General features: G+C 31.8%; 1 protein-coding gene across 1 annotated transcript; it reads left to right on the top strand.

The window, feature by feature from the left end:
* The first annotated feature begins 15,470 nt into the window (after window positions 1-15,470).
* LOC120089763 lies at window positions 15,471-17,833 on the top strand. The gene is made up of 3 exons (XM_039047156.1): window positions 15,471-15,746; window positions 16,364-16,617; window positions 17,413-17,833. Exons 1-3 carry the CDS (start codon window positions 15,579-15,581, stop codon window positions 17,816-17,818), a joined length of 828 nt encoding a protein of 275 aa, XP_038903084.1. The 5' UTR covers window positions 15,471-15,578; the 3' UTR covers window positions 17,819-17,833.
* Window positions 17,834-20,339: the final 2,506 nt, after the last annotated feature.

Genomic DNA, 20,339 nt, shown 5'->3' with positions numbered 1-20,339 from the left:
CAATATATGATAATTCCAAAATTACAAGACCAATTCATAAGTGCTATATATTCCAAAAATTATAAGACTAAAATTATATCCCCCACCACACGTTTCTTTGAAGTATATGACCTATAATGGGTATGAACAAAACATTTACACAAAAAAGAGTTTTGGGCATTCCTATGTAGCCACATACACAATATTCACAATTTTATGTCTACAACGTTATTAAACTACCATTTATATGAATAATTCCAAAATTACAATTCTATATTAATACTTTCAATATTACAACACTAACAACCTCATGAATAATTCAAACATTACAAACTATCTCTCCCAACAAGTGAATAAAACTCATTTGGACATAGTACACTTGCTAACAGAAAACGAGTTATGATCCTTAATCATGAGACACATAGCATAAGTAATAATAAGAAAAAGAGACTGCACCATCCTCCAAGCACCACAATACTGTAACTCCAAAGTCAAAGCCTCATCGAGTATTATCCTCAACTTCTTGAAATCGAAAAACAAAAGATATCCCTTTTAGCTATAGTTTTTTCTAGTTCTGGAATTAAATGCACTTAGTCCACAAATAAAAAAATTATCTATTCTAAAATTTTAACTATAACCAATCGAAACAAAATAAAAAAAAAAGGGTTTAAAATGGAGTTGTTTGGTACTACTAACCTCACTAGACAAGTTTGTAGGAATGTATCAGCAACAACGAAAGCAATAAGAATCATTTAAGCACTCTAATTCATTAATTTTGGCAAAATATAAAGCATGCTTTTGCAGAAAACAAGTGAGTTTCATGACGTATCTTTGTAGAACCTCTTCAAAGCTCAATCTCCAACTGCAATCTTCTCCAAATCTTGTTATAGACCACCTCAAGATCTTCCCCACTATTCGCTTGGTGCTCTAAATTGAGTTGTGGGACTCAAAACAAGCTTGATAAAGGGATTAAGGAGAATAACTCACAGTAGCAATCTTGTTGAAGAACCCTTTCTTCAGCACGAATTTTCTCTGAAATTATCTCTTGATTGCTTGCCCGAAATTAACTCCAAACTCTTCAATATATTGCAGATCAACATGCAAGGGAGAGAGTTGCATAAGTTGCAACTCATGCTTGGAGTAACACAAGGCAATGGTGATGGCTTTTGTGTGAGCAAGTAGAAGATGGATAATGGAAAACCATGTTTTTGCATTTGTGTTTTATTTTTTTCAATTTTTCAATTTTATCTCAAAATCAAAATTTGATATTTCCGAAATCCATTTTGATTTTAAAAACTAAAAAATAAAATTAATTTCATAAATAAATTTTTAAATAAAACTTAATTAATATCAAATATTAAATTAATTTTAACACATCCATCTTTATATATTTAAATCATATTTAAATATAAATTCTCCTATTCCATTTAATTCTCAAATTAAACACATAATTATATCTCATATAATTACTAATTCCCTTATTTCTAATTTGAACGTTTCAAATTAACTTATGACGCTATTCTAAAGGTAGTCGATTACAAGCTAGTTGGGGGACCTCGTGGATCTACAGATCATGGGCTCCAACGATCCGAGATTAATTGATTAAACTCATTAGACCAAAATAATCTACATTTGTTAACTAATGGGTCACTCCACTAAAGCCCATAGTTGCACTCCCCTCACTGTAGATATATTATGCCCACATGATTTACCCATAATCAGCAAGTCGACCCTTCACAAGTTGTTCATAATAACAGCTGGATCAAATATCTGTTTGATCCTCGAGATTACGTCTTATTCCTCAAGTTCCTACTGATTCTCTAATGAACAACTGGTTTGTGATCCAATCACTAAACCGAACTCTCTCAACCCAGTGAGAAGGTGGGACCCCTTGTTCAAGACCTGGATTCAGTATTTGAGAGAAGAACCTTTCTCCTATCGCTAAATCGGGTAGGTGTGAACTCCGTCTTACACCCTATGTCCCCAACTATTTATTAGGTCTTACCCCTGAACTGGGATTTTTATTGAACCGGCGTTGTTGAGCCAACTCTCACCTATGCAAATCTAAGGGTAATTCCGAATAAACAGGAGTTCATAGTTAGCTCAGGATTAAGATTGAGTTACCTAGATCATCTAGGTGAAATAATTTGTCTTATACAGTAAACAACGTTATAAATTAAGAGTGACTTATTTCTTGGTCCGATCTTATGCAAACTTATTGCATAGGACGCCCCCACTCCTTATGTCATAACATGTACGAATTAGGATTACATCGTATGTAGCACTTTACAAGTCTTTGTAATAACTATAGAGTAGGCTGCATCCAATTGTGTTACCAGAATAAGGTACCCAACCTTATTCATGTACTATAGATCATTTTGAGTATTTACTCGAACCTGATTCGCTCTTATGTCTCCACATAAAGCTCAAGTACTCATGTAATAGTCATGGGTCTTAGTTTATTGGATTTAGAGTTTCATACAATTTATGAAATCAATAATAAGTTTATTGATTATAGAAAATGTTTATTATTTTACAAATTGCGAGTTTTAGGACATAAAACTCAACAATACTCCAACTTGGACTAAAACTCCAGTGGATCAATATATAAAAATATATACAATGTTGAGTTTACATGGAGAGAATAAAATGTACAAATACAATAAACTAGGGCATTACAATACCCATAAATTTTTCCACTTGCCCTAGTGATATAAAACTCGTTGTCCTAGTCCTACTAGGTGACCCTCGAACACTTTAGCCGAAAGGGTCTTTGTAAATGAATAAACTATCTTGGGAAGCAATCTGGGTGACGATTACGTCTCCTCTGTGTACAATCTCCCTGATGAGATGGTACTTTCGCTCGATATGCTTTCCTCTTTTATGGCTTCGTGGTTCCTTTGAATTTTCAACTGCTCCACTGTTGTCACAATAGAGAGTGACAGGTAGGTGCATATTTGGAACTACTTTCAGATATGTTAAGAACTTTCTATGCTTCTCCTAAATCTTTCATTTCAAATTGTGAAGCCAACCATCTCTTAACGTCAGCTAGATATTCTACCTCATTTCTAATGAGTAGAATATCATCAACATACAATATCAGAAAAGCGACAGTTTTGTTAACGATTTTCTTGTATACACAGGGTTCGTCAACATTTTGTTCAAAGCCATAAGATTTGATCACAATGTCAAATCTCATATTCCAGGATCTAGAAGCTTGTTTTAATCCATAAATGGATCGATTAAGTTTGCAAACCTTTTGCTCTTGACCCTACTGTATAAACCCTTCTGGTTGAGACATATAGATACTCTATTCAAGATAACTATTCAGAAAAGTTGTCTTGACATCCATTTGCCATATTTCATAATCATAAAATGTGGCTATGGACAAGAGTATTCTAATAGATTTTATCATGGCAACTGAAGAGAAAGTTTCTTCATAATCTACCCCATCTCTTTGAGTAAACCCTTTTGCCACAAGTCTAACTTTAAAGGTCTGTACTTTACCAGCTTGGTCTCATTTTCTCTTGTAGATCCATTTGCAACCGATGGGTTTTACCCCTTCAGGTTGATCTACAAGATCCCAGACAGAATTGAAATACATAAATTCCATTTCAAGGTCCATGTCTTTAATCCATTGGTCTTTATTCACATCATTCATTGCTTGGTTGAAAGACAATGGATTCTCTAAACCATCATCTGGTATGATGACTTGAGCTTCAATTAAACCCATGTACTGGTCAGGCTGTTGCACAACCCTTCCACTATGACGAGACATTCTCAACTCTTGGAAAGGATGTGGAGTCCAGGTTTCATCAACAACTCTTGTTGATGGACCCGCTCTATCGAAAACTCTTGTTGAAGGACCTGCTCTATCAACAATTCTTGTTGATACATTTGTCGTTTCTCTGGACATTTCTTCTATTACTAGCTTACTACGAGGTTGATGATTCTTTACATAGTCTTCCTCCAGGAAGGTTGTATTTATCGATACAAATACCTTATCTTCCTGAGGATCTTAAAAGAAACCACCTTTTGTTTCTTTTGGGTAGCCTACATATAGCCGTACTTTTGAACGGTGTTCCAACTTTTTTAGGATTATGCACCAACACATGTGCTGGACAACCCCAAATCTTGAAATGATATAAATTTCCTTTACGTCATCTCCAAAACTCGTAAGGTGTTTCAAAAATACTTTTCGAGGGAACCATGTTCAAAATATACACCGTAGTCCCCACTACATGTCCCCAAAAAGAATTTGGTAACTAAGCGTAACTCATCATGGAACGAACCATATCCAACAAGGTTCTATTTCTCTTTTCAGGCACACCATTTTGCTGAGGTATGCCAGAAGTTATGAGTTGAGACTGAATTCCATGTTCTATCAAATAGTTTTGAAATTCCATGTCCATATACTCACCACCTCGACCTGATCGAAGCGTTTTAATGTTTTTACCTAATTGGTTTTCAACCTCAACCTTATACTCTTTGAAGTTTTCAAAAGTTTCAGACTTTTGGTGCATTAGGTAAACATACCCATACATGGAATAATCATCTATAAAACTGATGAAATATTCATAACCTTCTATTGCTCTAACATTTAGAGGCCCACAAAGATCTAAGTGAATCAGCTCTAGGGGTTATTTGGTTCTAAGACCTTTTCCAGAAAAAGATCTTTTTGTCATTTTACCCTCAAGACAAGACTCATATGCTGGTAATGAACAATCTTCTAACTTATTTAGATGACCGCTCTTAACCAATCTCTCAATCCTGTTGAGATTTATATGACTGGGTCTCAACTGCCAAATATAGGCATTCGGAGAAATCTTCCTTTTCTTATGATGAGTCCCAGTAGCTTTAAACATCTCTATGTTCAATACAGCTTTGACCTCAATCGGTTTTAACATATACAAGTTATTTTCAAATTTTGCTGAGTAAATCTGTTTACTTCCTATATTGACAAACACTTCATCATTTTCGAAATAAATTTTATAATTTTGTTCTAGCAAACAAGAGATGGATATTAGATTCCTTTTCGAAGAAGGAATATAATATACATTTTTCAAATAAATGTACTTATTTCCTATAAATACTTCATATCTCTCATTGCTTTAGCTGAAACAATCTCCTCGACCCCACTTTAAAGATTGTTTTACCTTCTATCAACTGTTTTCAGGAACTTGTTTCCTGTGAGATAGTACAAACATGATTAGCGGCACCTGAATCAATTATCCAGATTTTATCATTTTCTACTAAATATGCTTCGATAACAAGTAAATCATATTTATCTTGTTGTTTGAATTCTGCACTCTCATCTACATAATTCAAAATTTCAAATGAGTTGGGAGATAGAGGACAATCCTCTGTTAAAACTCTTTTGGTGCAATCAACCACTAATAATTTGTTTGTTGATCTGATTTTACTGTTATTTAAATCAGAAGTGAGTTTTCTAGAAGAATTTGACATGCTGATAAAATTGAAACAAATTTTAATTAGCAAATTGTAACTAAATCCAAAATCAAGTTTTAGCAAACATAACCATTATTTATTTGCAATGATACTTTAGTGAGTCAGAATATGTGCTACTGAGGGGCAGTCAAATACTCTTTCACTAAAGCAAACAATTTTGACCAAACACTAACTCTGGAATAACTCTTATTCCTATAGTCGTTTAGTTATCGTTTTCGATCAAGATCTTTACTAACAATTTAGTAATTCTTGTAAGTATGACCCGCCATTATAGGACGGTATGAATTTGCCTCTGAAATAGAAGACAATATCCAAGACAGAACTATAAAACCCTATTCATTTTACTGAAGCTTGGGTTGTTTCGAATCCTATGTTACAACCCTCTGTGGGGATAGCCGTCACTAAACGACTAGCAAAGGGCCGCCTAAAGCAAACCAGCAGGCGCAACATAGGAATCTCATGATTCAAACTAATGGAAGAGACCGTAAGATATATTGACACATATCCTTTACCCACTTACTATGAACTACTTCCTCCATTTACCTTGATATTGACTTATACAAAACACTTTCCGAATGAAGGTCACTTCCAGGGTGACATGAAGCGTCATATGAATCTCACGGTGTAAACTATAGGGAGACATCTATATATCGAATAATAGACTTATTTTTGAAAAGTTTCCCCTTATTCACCGTAATCTAGATTTAAGCTAAAAAATACTTTCTGAATAGAGGTCACTTCCAGGGTGACACGAAGTACCACTTAAATCTGGATAGTGAACTCTTAGAGACGTGAGAGCTAAAAATAACGTATCGTATATATTATTAATCTCTCACTGAAGTTTTCTAATAACTCTATCATATAGAAGTTATTAAATTTCCATTGAAGTGTTCTATTGGGTAGATTTATACTTAGGTTCTTTTCAGCTAATAAAACAACCCTAAGTCTATGTGGTTTATCCAAGTATAACTCTTATAATTGGATTTTAACCTATGATGTCTAGGTGATAAACCATTTTATTTACTCACATCAGTCACGTATGCTTATAAAACCAGTTACCAACACTCAATAATTCGGCCATAATCTCCAGGTAGGAGGTGTTCCGTGAACCTTCAACTTAAGTACCTCTAGCCTTAGACAGGATTATATATTAGTTGAGTTTGTAACCTGAGTTTTATAAGTTTTAACTATTAAAACAGGTGGTCCTCCTACGTGAGCATGCAACTGTTGTTTATGGATTTTAAATGTCTAACCCAATTTTATAACAACTTATAAAACTTTAGACATGCTAAACATCCATAACATACATAAGGGCATTCAATATTTAATATAACACTTATATTAAATACAAGAAACCGTAACATGCATATAATATATTATAACAAATTATAACATACTTTCAATGCATGTAATATGCTTCCTATGGTGGGATTTTAAATCTAAATGGCATACTGTATGCACATACAAGATTTATTTAATTATAACATACATCAAATGCATAAATAATTAAACACAGACTGATATGATTTTAGTTTTGGCATAAACAAGCAAACAGAAACCTAACTATTACAAATAGCTTCAAAACCATTTTGAACCGCTCCAAACCAAACCCAAGCGTCTTGAATCGGACTGGATGAGTCTGAATCAGACCAACAAAGTCTGAACCGGACAAGCCAAAAATCCTTTAAGACTAAATCAGATTGGACCTTAAGAAAACCGATCGAACCAGTTGCTCTCGGTCCATCCTCAAAGTCTTGCTAAGGTCGATCATGTAGCATTGAAGGCAATCGTCTAACACCGTCGCCTTGTGTTGAGAAGAGGTACACGATCGCTTAATATCTCATATAATTACTAATTCTCTTAATTCTAATTTGAACGTTTCAAATTAACTTATCACGCTATTCTAGAGCTAGTCCATTACGAGCTAGTATGGACCTCGCGGACCATCAAATCATGGACTCCAATGATCTGAGATTAATTAACTAAACTCATTACACCAAAATAATTCCCATTCATTAGCTAATAGGTCACGCCACTAAAGGCCATAGTTGACTCCCCTCACTGTAGATATATTATGTCCACATGATTTAACCATAATTAGCAAGTCGATCATTCATAGGTTGTTCGTAATAACAACTGGGTCAAATATCTGTTTTACTCCTGAGATTACATCTTATTCCTCAAGTTTTTACTGATCCTCTAATGAACAACTGATTTGTGATTCAATCACTAAACCAAACTTTCTTAGCTCAGTAAGAGAGTGGGCCCCTTGTTCAAGACCTGGATTCAGTACTTGAGAGAACAACCTTTCTTATATCCCTAAATCGGATAGGTGTGAACTCTGTCTTGTACCCTATGTCCCTAGCTATCTATTAGGTCTTACCCCTGAAATGAGAGTCTTATCGAGCCGGCACTGTTGAGCCAACCCTCACCTATGAAAATCTAGGGTAGTCCCGAATAAATAGGAGTTCATAGTTAGCTCAAGATTAAGATCGAGTTACCTAGGTCATCTAAGTGAAGTCAGTCTTATACAGTAAACAATGTTATAAAGTAAGAGTGACTTATTTCTTGGTCTGATCTTATGCAAATTAATTGCATAGGATGCCCCCACTTTTCATGTCATAACATGTATAAATTAGGATCACATCGTATGTAGCACTTTACAACTCTTTGTAACAACTACATAGTAGGTCGCATCCAATAGTGTTACCAGAATAAGGTACCCAATCTTATTCATGTACTATAGATCATTTTGACTATTTGCTCGAACCTGATTCACTCTTATGTCTCCACATAAAGTTCAAGTACTCATGTAATAGTCATGAGTCTTAGTTTATTGGATTTAGAGTTTCATACAATTTATAAAATCAATAATAAGTTTATTCATTATAGAAAATGTTTATCATTTTACTAACTATGAGTTTTAGGACATAAAACCCAACAAAGTTCCCCAACAAGAACAAGATATTGTTGTCCCTTTGATTGTCACATAGGCCTTTCGTTGAACACCTTTAGGACACCTTGAGGTATTTTGTTGAAGTAGTCATAATCAAATCTCGCTCACTATGCTCTTGCCTCCACAAGAATAATGTAGCTCATCTTGAACTTGTTGCTTTTAGCACCTACATATACTAAAATAACATACCAAAAACCACAACATATAGATTGAAAGAATTTATAAATAAACATCGCAACCTAAAAAGTCCTAAAAACTTAAGGAAAAAGCAAATGCAAGTTTGGATTCACAATTTTGTGTAAGCATCTTCCATTTTGGACTTTCTTTTTCCAAACCAATTAGTACATAACAGTAAATAAAACATCATCAATTGTCATCTTAAAAATCGATGATCATCTCTAAAGAAGAAAATAAGGGGGAAAAAACTATAATCCAAATTCATAGTTCAATTCCATTTATCATTGCCTTTAATTCGTGCCAGATGAGGAAATATCCAAATTCATAGTTCAATTCCATTTTTCATTGCCTTTAATTTGTGCTAGATGAGGAAATGCACTTAGAATATTGTATGGCCTAAATATTATCTCGTCAAAATTCTAATTACTGGTGAAACCTGCAATCAACAATGAATAAATTACAGAGATTTCATGGAGTAATGAAGAAGAAGAGGAAGAACTTACCCCAGCTGCTTTATATTTGGGCACAATCAACATATTTATATAAAACTATAGTTTTCTACAGAATTAGCCAAAAGAAACAATAAACAGAAGAAATCATCACAAAATTAAAGCAAAATGAAGTACAAGGATGACAAAATTGACCAGAAAACATGCTCCAGGAAAAAAAAAAAAAAAAAAAAAACAGGGAATTGGAAAGAATAGAATCAATGGGATAAAGTAGAACTATAAGAAATGATGCAAAATTTCACAAATGCAGAGAAAAAGAACCAAAAGGATGAAAAAGGAGCAACAAATTTACCTTATCCACCATAAAGATCTCTTCACTATTGACATCCACTTCAAGATTGTAATAGATTTCCATTGCCCAAAACAAAGAAAAACTCAACTTACCCTTAAAAAACTTAAAACAAAAAATGGCTCGTATCAAAATTGGGTCGCTTTAGAATTGGTTTTATTGTAACCCCAAAAAGAGAGTGAAGAAGAAGAAGAACATAATGCGTTTATTCTGAAAAGAAAGAAGAAGACAGACAGTCGGAGATAGGTTTTTGGTGTGATTTCAGGGGTTTGGGGGCGCCTCCCCTAATTTTTCATTTCTTTAATGTAAAAACCCTAAAAAAGATAAACCACAAATAGCGTCAAGTAAAACTGGAATGAAAAAATCTAAAAATTTCTGCCAACCTCTGCTTTCTTTAAATGAAACCCTAGAATAAATAAACCACAAATTACTTGACGTTTATAAAGCGTCAAGTAAAAATGGAATGAAAAAAATCCAAAAATTTCTGTCAACCTCTGCTTTTTTTTTTTTTTTTTTTTAAATGAAACCCTAAAACAAATAAACCGCAAATTATTTGACGTTTATAAAGCGTCAAGTAAAAATGGAATGAAAAAAATCCAAAAATTTCTGTCAACCTCTGCTTTTTTTTTTTTTTTTTTTTAAATGAAACCCTAAAACAAATAAACCGCAAATTATTTGACGTTTATAAAGCGTCAAGTAAAAACGGAATGAAAAAGATCTAGAAATTCTATCAATCTCCGCTTTTTTCATTATTCTTGACGTTTTTCATCAAATTTACATGTAACTTGATTTTTTTTTTTAATAAAAACATAAAGTACTCAAAAGTTTCAAGTGTCAAGTAATGTAGTTTTTATAGTAGTCCACATGCAGACTAACATTTCTTCTTCTTTTGGCTTTCTCTAATTGAAAGCTTTCACTAATAGCAGCTATAAAAACTACTATCAGTTGCTATCATTAATTAGCTACTATCAATGATGACTTTCAGTTTGAGAAATATTAATACAACCTTAAAATAGTAACACTTGAAATATCACATTTCAATTTGCTATTAGTTTTCAATGACCATCATTGATACACTTTAATCAATTGTAATCAAACTTGAAAAATTAACACCTAAGGTTATCAGTGGATATCAATGATAGACTTTTATAAGTAATTATTAACTTTTGAAAGGAAACTATTATTTTTCAAAGATTAACATTTAAAGATATAAGTGATAGAAGTCTATCAATAAAAGATCTATAAGTGACTATCTCTGATATTTACCTAACTCATATCACAAATATCATTAATATTACTCATTATATTGATATATACCTAAGTCATATCATCGATATATGAATATCACTGATAGTTATTACTATCATTGATAGCTTCAATCAGTGGCTATCACCGATAACTTTTAGCAGTAGCTATCAATGATAGACTTTCATCAAATGAAATTGACTTTTATATTATTAATATCATCGATATATGGATATCACCTAAGTTTTATCACCAGTATAACTGCTATCACTTATATCGTAGTTATCAGTGATGACTTCTAATTGATAACATGCTATCATAGATAATTTTTGTCATTCCTTTTTACCATCAAATAACACGCCATTGTTGATAGCTTCTATCACTGATAACATGTTATTAGTGATAACTTCTAGGCATTTCACTTACACTTTAGTTCAAGATTTCAATTTTATTAATTGAATTCACTAAATTGGCTATCAATGATAGACTTCCATAAGTGGATATTAATTGTTGAAACAAATCATCTAAGATTAAGCTATCGATGATAGAAAAGATTAGTGGCTATTACTAATAAACTTTCATTAGTGACTACCAATTTTGAAAGTCTAACACTCAAAGCTATGAGTGGCTATTATTGAGAAAATTTTATCATGATTAATGTGCTATTAGTGATAACTTCTAGGCATTTCACTTACACTTTAGTTCAAAATTCAACTTTATTAATTAAATTCACTAAGTTCTTTAATTGGATATTAATTGTTGAAAAAATCATCAGAGATTAAGCTATCAATGATAGTAAAGATTATGACTATTACTGATAGACTTTCATTAGTGATTATCAATTTTGAAAGGCTGACACTCAAAGCTATCAAAGACTATTATTGAGAATTTTATCAAGATTATCAATAATAGACTTCTACCACCGATATCCACCTAAATTTGACTAATACATGAATATGATTGATATCTATCTAAGTTCTGTCACTAAAATCACTAATTAATTATTATTATCAATACACAAATTTTACGATACACAAATACATAAATATTCCAATTTTGGCCCTTCATTTTGTGCCATCTATGCCATCTTTTCAAATTTATTTTTGATAGACATCATACTCTTAAAAGTCTTATAAAAAGAAAAAATTTATTGGCCTAGTTGATATCATTCACATTTCTCATTTTTTTAAGAAATAAACTTGTTTAATAACTATTCTCGTTTCTTATTTCAAACCTTTAAGAAATGTTTCTAAAATGGTGCAAATTTGTGGACTAAAAAAAGTAGTTTCTTTCAAATCCATTTTCATTTACTATTTATATTTAATATTTCTTTATAATAATAATATTTGATGATTGGCTTCAAGTCTTGGGTACGAAACTCATTCTCATAATTCTTATGAAAAAAAATAAAAATCGAATAAAAGAAAGAAAAAATTAAAAAAAAAGGAAAGAAGAAGGAAATGAAGGAAAATAAATTTAAAAAAAAAAAAAGAAAGAGAAGAAACAAAAACCAGATAAAGGAAAGAAAATAAAAAAAAATAAAAGAAGAAGCAAAAACCAAAGAAAAGAAAGAAAATAATAATAATAAAAAAAAGAAATGGAAGAAGAAATTGTGTAACAAGGCAAGGCAGGGTGAAATTGAGAATTAGAAAAAATTTAGATGTTGATAAGTCAACAGTTCTATATTTACAAATATTTCAAACAAGTGATATAATTTTAGATTTTTTTCTCTTATTTTACAATGTATTACAAATATCTCATATCCAACGAACCAAAGTTGGGCCAATCCAACATACGCCAAAATAAAATACCTCTAATTTTTAGTCAAATTGACGTTAGCATAACGTTGCAATTAGTATTTATCAATTTTGCCCCTAGTGTATTTTTTTCACCCATTTTTAAGGAAGAGTGATTTGAATTATCTATCCATTGTTTCGTGCTTGTTTCAACTCGAAGATTTCGATTGTTGAGTCTTAGGATCTTTAGTGTAGATATCATATTTTGTTATACATGGATTCTATAAGATTTTTAAAATTTGAATTTCTTATCATATATTTTCCATTTTTTTCTCTTTTTTAATTAACTTTGATTCTTTTGGCATTATTCACATTAATTTGTTTGGTTTTCACCATCATCAGTTGTTAATTCAATATATACACTCATTTGGCCAATGGGTATAACTCATGTTTCCATGTGTGTTCTTCTTCAATGTTTTTTCTTTCCACCTTATCAATTAAAGTCGATCACTTTTGTTTCAAGGTAGATGTCGCTATCATATAACCATATCATGTACAATGAAAGATGAGAAGAAATCAATCAAATATTACGATTTCTTAGTATTTCATTTATCGTATTCCATAGACTCCACTTTACAATGATCGATTTACTTACATTTATATGAAAACTTTCTATTTTCAATTTATGGAGTGAGCTTACTCACTATGACTATGTACAAGAATGAGTCTAATAAGTCCAACATAATTAGGATAAATGAAGATAAAATCTTATTATGGTGTTATTATCTCACGTGACACGTCTAATGATGTCAATGTTGTCGTTGACTATTGTGATATGGATGTCATAGATTCAATAAATACAAGCAACAAAAAGAAACTTATATTTATGAAAACTTTGGTTTTTTCCAAGTAAATAAAAAAACCATATCTACCTAACACTCAAAAGTAGTATTTAATTTTAGGAAGAGCTAGATCAAACACCAAGTTTTTATTTTTTAAATGCAAAGGTAGATTCGTGTAATTGGTTTCTGAGGACATCTTGTTATTTAGAGATTGTGGATCGTCGGATTATCAACATTTATATATATCGATGTTGTCCAAACTTTCTCTTTTCCTCTCCATTAAATATCATATTTGTGCTTGAAAAAATGCATTAATTATGTTCTTGATTAACATAATAACATTGAAAAAGAGGAAATTAGAGCTATAGAAAAACATAAAGTAATGTTTATACAAACATATCACACACACATATATATATATACTATACAAACTCTCAAATTAATCAATTAATTAACTAATGACAAACAATTAACAAATATTAATCGGAGGGTGAGGAATTATGATCAGCTAAAGAAACTTTGCTGAGTCTACTAGGCAGCAGCCGAATGCCATTCTCATAGATGAGGTTTCTTCTTCTTCTTCCTGTCCGCCGCTTTTGGGATCCATAAACTGCTCTCTCTGCCAAAGCCTTCCCCACATTGGAGCTGCCAGCGGCTTTTGAGTTGGCCGGGTTTTTCTCCGCCTTTGTCGGTTGATTTCCACCGGTCGTGGCGGCCGGATCAAAAGCTCTGGAATTTGGATTCTCAGAGTTCATTTTTGTTATTAGGTGTTTTTGGCAGTTGGTTAAGATGAAGAAGATGAAGAAGCATTACCCTTACCTTCTAAAAATATTTGTTTGTGGAATCTTTATTTAGTTTGTTCTCTTCTTACAAGTTAAGGAACATAAGATTCCATTAAGCAAATCCAAACCTAAAATCTAATTAATTCTATTTGTTTTTTGGTTTGGAATATAATTTGATTAGTTTGGTGGGAAAAAAAGAACAAAAGAGAAAATCGGAATGTTTTAGTAGTCCATAACTATTTTTTTTTTTTTTTTTGAAAATTATGTTGGTTACTTTGTTTCTTTTTCTTTTTCTTATATAAAAATTACATTTTGGTCTATATGTTTTTGAGTCTACATTCCATTTAGTTTATAAGTTTCAAAATGTTATATTTTTTAACGGTTGAGTTTTGAGTTTGATTTCAATTTAGTTTCTAAGTTTCAAAATATTACAATTTTACTCTTGAGATTTGTGTTATTGTTTCAATTTGGTTCTTATGTTTCAAGATTGATACTATTCAATTAACCTCGATTTTCACTAAATATTCATTTTTCATTTTTAGTGTTAATGTAGATTAATTAATTTAAAAGAATTAAAAAGATAATAATTAATTAAGTTTCACTACCTTTTATTCTTCTTCAAATTAAATTTAAAATCTAAATTCATAATTATTTTAAATCAATTAATAAATATTAATGTTAAAGGCTAAAAGTTAGTGTTTAGTAAAAATCAAGATCAAAAGTGTAAATTTTGAAATTTATGAATCAAATTGAAATAAAAATCTAATATGTTAAGGATAGAATTGTAACATTTTGAAACTTAAGAAATAAATTAAAAACAAACTCAAAACTTAAAAACTAAAAATGTGGACATTTTGAAAGTTATATATCAAGCAAACCAAAACTAGACAGGCAGTGGACTCAAAACTTTGGGATCAATTTTTTTTTTTCTCTAAATGTTTCTGTCTTTTTTTTAAGAAAAAAAAATACTTAAACTCATAACCAAAATCCAAAATTCAAAATATAGGGTTTTGTTTCCGCTTAGAAAAGGATTTTCTTGTGGAAATTCTATTTCTTTTTTCTCCTTCATTTTAATAGAGGAATATCTACAATAATAGCGACTGCTTCTAATAATCATATTCCAATCTTGTGGTTGCATTAAATAAGAATAAAAATACTCATTAATCAAAAAGCAATTTGTAAAGTAATAAAGAAGGTCAACTTTTTTTTTTTTTTTAAACTTTCTAAAAATTTACGATCGATGGTTTCCCGAAAGACCTTTTAAAAAAAATTAAGCAATATATATGTATCACCAAATTAAAGCTTCTACTTTTGTGAGAGAGAAAAAACATTCACAGTTTTTACTTTTGTTTTCTTCCTTCCTTCACGAGGAATTTAAGATTAAGAATCGTTTGTATGTGAATTCTTTACAAAGAAGCTTAAATGGGATTAAAGAATCTTGTAGCTTTTAAGCAACCTTTGGTGGAAGCAATTCTGTATTTCAATTCTCTGCGTGTTCTTGTGTTCTATCTCTTCTTTCTCTCTTTTTTTCTTAGTAATATAATGTTTTTAAAAACACAAACTGCCATTTTGGTCAAAACAAACCAACATCTTTATGGGAAGAAGAAGAAAAAATATGGCAGTGACACATCAAGATCTTCTCCCGAGTCCAAGGAGCTCTGAATTAGGCAGCAAAATGGGGACTTTTCTTATGATTTTGACCGTCATTTGTGGCCTATGTTGCTTCATTCTTTGCCTCATTGCTGAGTCCACTCGTTCTCAGGTACGAAATGCATCAACCCTTTTAACGAAACCTTTCGTTTTTCGATATGATATTGTCCACTTTAAACTTTAAACTTTAATTTCAAATGATAGAGTAATCTAGTACACCTTGTGTCTATATGTATTAGGATGTGTGTAAATATATGTCATCATTTTTGTGTATGTATTGTCTATTTCGAGTCTAAACTGATGTAATTTTGCTTGAAGCTGTGATTTTGTGCTTTTTGACTATTTGATGATTGATGATGTTCGTGCAAGACATTTTAAAACTATATTTTTAAAGGTATATCAAACAATTAGGTAAGAATATATAATTTTTTACAAAAAATGGTAAGGTGGGAATCAAAATCTCAAAGTTCGAAGTAGATAGTACAAGTTTATATCTAACTTTTGTTATTAGAAGGTAGGCCCGATTGTGGCAACCTCTCATATTCAACAAACTCTCTCTTAAAATTTAAGAGAAGCTTTGTTTAGTTTTATCAATATATAAATCGAGCTAGTTAGTTTTGCAACTAATTATAGTGCAGAAATATTAAGATCCTAGAGGTATATAGTTTCTGTATTCTAATAATTGTAGGATATTGTTCGCATTCCTAGCAGTTACTTTTTTGTTCGTAGGTGATATGGATGGGTGTGGATGAAAATAATAAGAATGGAGGAAAGAGATGCTCGTACAGTGGCAGCGGGAAGACACCGCTGCTGTGCACGGCGAGCGCATTTCTGGGGATGGCGGTGATGATGGTGGTGCAACATTTGTATGTGTTGATTGCAGTGAGTAAGTCACCGCCTCCTGCTCTCATTGCTTGGGATCCTTCTTTTGCCACCTCCAAATCTCTAACCTTTCAAGCTGCTTTCTTCTTCGTTTCGACATGGTAAATAATCAACAACTAATTACCCCTTTTTTTTTTCATTTTTTTCCTTAATTTACTTTCCTCAAACTCTCCAATTTTCAACTTGAATCTTGTAAGTTTTGTTTTACATTATACTTGTAAAAGATTAAATAAACCATAATCAAATTTACGATAACTCCGACCCTCTCTTAACTTTGTGAATTGATTGTAGTATAAATAACATGTGGTTCCATTTTAAAACTAACAATAATGAGATGAGTGGTCATGTATCTATAATCCTATCTTTCCATTGTTGGATACTTAATATGCTTCCTCAAAATGAATAACAAGATGCAACCCAGACTGCCCGTCATCCACTTCAATCACAGAGAGAAAAAAATATTTTAAAAAAATTATTTTTTAAAAAGATAAGTTTTGTACGTGATAACTTGTGGTTGAATACTTTAACAGGCTATACAAAGATGAGTAGAGTCTAGATGCACCCATGTATTTTTACTACCTCTTTGCATCAACCATTTTTGTCATTTTTTTTTGTACAATCGTCCATTTGAGCTCTGAATCCCACAACCAATTGCCGATGTTAGAAATAACTCGTAAATTTTATAAAGATTATGAGATTAATATTGATTCGAGGTGCGGCATCAAAATAGGAAATAGGAGGATTAGTGTTTGAAGTCCTGTAATGTCCTTTTCTCCTGAATGAATATTGATTTCAAGAGGAATATTATTATATTATTGCCACAACCTATTAGGAAGAGACTCGACTTAATATTTTGAAAATTGGGTGTAAATGTAATGGGTGGTTTACAATGACAGGATAAGTTTTGCAGTGGGAGAAATTTTGTTGTTAATAGGATTGAGTGTGGAGTCGGGGCATCTTAACAACTGGTCAAGTCCAAAAGAAAGCTGCTTGGTGATCAAAGAAGGTTTGTTTTCAGCAGCCGGAGTTTTCCAATTGGCCACGGTGTTCCTTGCCGCCGGCCTCTACATGACCGCGGTGCGAGCACAGAGAATATTTGAAGAGCAAGAAAATGTGAGAAGAGAAGTGCTGGAAAGTTACCATATCCACAGTTCGCCACCACGGTCGTCATCGCCGCCGCTACAGCCAATGCCGCCGATTGCAAGAGAAGACCCTGTAATCAGACATAGCCACCACCATCAAGAGGCTCCCTTTTTTTCGCTGCTTCAATCCACTGCCCCTTTCTGTAAACTCTCTGCTTAGAGGGTTTTTTTTTTTTTTTTTTTTTTTTTGGTATGAATCTGATGGAAATTCTTCTTCTCGTTATTTTGTTATTATTTTAATAAAAGAAATTTGTACATAATAGGTTTAACTACTATTTTGATGTTTGACCTTTGAATTCTTTCTTTCTGTATGTAAGTAATTTCAGAAGGGCAATAATTTTGTACCTAATTTAATGCTCCCATTTTTTTTTTTACAAAATAAAAAATAGAATTAAAATGCCATAGACACATTTTATATAGGCGGCACAAGTTTTTTTCATTTCAAAATGTCTATTTTTTTAGCTTATTATACTATTAAAGAAAACGAATGATATTTAATTTGTTTGTAAAATCTGAATTTATACAGAATGACTAGAAAAAAAGCCCAACCTTTCAATACAAAGATATAGAAAAATATAAAGAACGATTAAAGACCAAAAAGATTCATTTAATTTATTTTTGTAGCTAAGCAAAGGTGGCAGCAAACTATTTCTAAGTCTTGTTTATTTATTTTTTTTTCAGTACAATAGAATAAAAAATTAGAATCATGACCAATACTGTGAGTTGAGTTATATTCGCTTTATACTTAATAGGTTAATTTTACACACATTTGTTTATTGGGTAGAAATATGGGTATTTAGAGAAAAACAAAGTTGTTGAAGGTTAAGCCTAAGCGACAAACTAAAAGGTGGCTAAGCTTCACTTTAGTCCTCCAAACCACCTAAAAAATATCTCTAAAAATGGCTAAGTCACACTTTGTCTATAGAAATCATTTAATATACAGTTGCAAATGGGGGATGAAAACAAAGATATACAATTGCAAGATGTATAAACCATAGTCATCAGAGACCAGTATGATTATGTTCACTAGAGTCCGTTTGATAACGCTTATGTTTCTTGTTTATGTTTTTAATTTTTTAACAAATAGACTTGTTTGATAGTTTTTTCTATTTCTTGTTTCTTGTTTCTAATTTCCTACTGCTCAATCTGCCTCCCATTTTAGAGATAAGACTGGGTAGATGGCTAGGGACATAGAATTTGCAAGATGAAATTTACTCCTGCCTATTTTTGGAATAGTAGAAAGGTTGTTCCCTTAATGGCTGATTCCGGCTCTTGAACAAGGGTCCCATCCTCTCGTTAGCCTAAAAGGGAATGGATTTAGTGATTATGATCCTAAATCAATTGTTCATTAGAGGGACAATGGTACTTGAGGAAAAAAGATGTAAATCAAGGGTATTTCGGTATTTGACCTAGCTGAGGTTACGAACAACCTATGAAGGATCAACTTATTGATGACGGTTATATCAAATGGACACATAATATATCTATAGTGAGGGGAGTGCAACTACAGGCTATAGTGGACAGTCCTGTTAGTTAATGAATGTTGATTAACTAGGTTAAAGAATTTGACCGGTTAGTCTCGAATCGTTAGAGCCCATGATCTATAGGTCCATTGGGTCTCCTTGCTAGCTCAGTACTGACAAAATTGAAGAACTAGGTGAAGTAAGAATTTGAAATGTTCAAATTCGAACTTTAGGAAAAATTGTACTTTATATGAGATTTAATTTACAATTAAATAATTAATTTATTAATTAATTATTTTTTAGAGTGTATTTGATCAGTGGCATGAAAGTGTTTTTTAAACTTGATTAATGTGATTAATCAAAGCTAGGTGTCAAAGACAATTTAATATATGATATTAAATTTTTTATTTTATTTTATTGAAATTGTTTTAATAAATAATTTCTAAATTTGAAAAATTGTATTCCACTTTTAATAAAAAATTAGTTAGTGGAAAAATCCAATTGTTGGATTTTCCCACTAACTAAGTGGACTTTGAAATGGCACTTTCAAGACTTGACACCTAAAGTTTACATGCTAGTGGAGTTTGAGGTGGAAGACATGTATGATAGGATTTTGCACGTATTTTTCTATAAATAGTTTTCTTTTTGAATTTTGTAAGATCTAATACTGCTTTGACTATTGACCTAAACTCTTCCACCAAAATCTCTTTACTCTCCTATTACTAAAGTGATTTTCCTTTCTCTTCACTACAAAACGGTCCCACCGCCGTGTTCTATTGGGATTGGTGTCCTAATTCTATTGGAGTCTCGTAGTTTGTAATATATACACATTGTTTATGAATAAAATAAGAGTTATTTCGTTATGGTATTTACTCATATCCAATAAAAAAAAGCTCAATGTTTATCGTATGTAAACTTAAGTATGTATATGAGATATACAAGTGGATCATGCCTTAAGTGATAACCTAAATAGGTCTGTAGTATAAGGATTAAGGTGGGATACCTGATCCTGGTAATACTACAGATATAACCTGCTTTGTAGAGGTTTGCAAGTGTTGTAAACTACTACAGATGGTAGATCTTGACCATTCATGTGGAGACATACGAGTGAGGGTGTCCTATACAAAGAGTTTGTATAAGACCGGACCACGAGATGGTTCGTCTCTATATATAACGCCGTTGATACTGGAGACTTACATCTCACCTAAACGACCATAG

Source organism: Benincasa hispida, chromosome 1, assembly GCF_009727055.1.
Source record: "Benincasa hispida cultivar B227 chromosome 1, ASM972705v1, whole genome shotgun sequence".
Lineage (NCBI taxonomy): Eukaryota > Viridiplantae > Streptophyta > Magnoliopsida > Cucurbitales > Cucurbitaceae > Benincasa > Benincasa hispida.
This window is presented reverse-complemented; position numbering and strand designations above follow the sequence as displayed.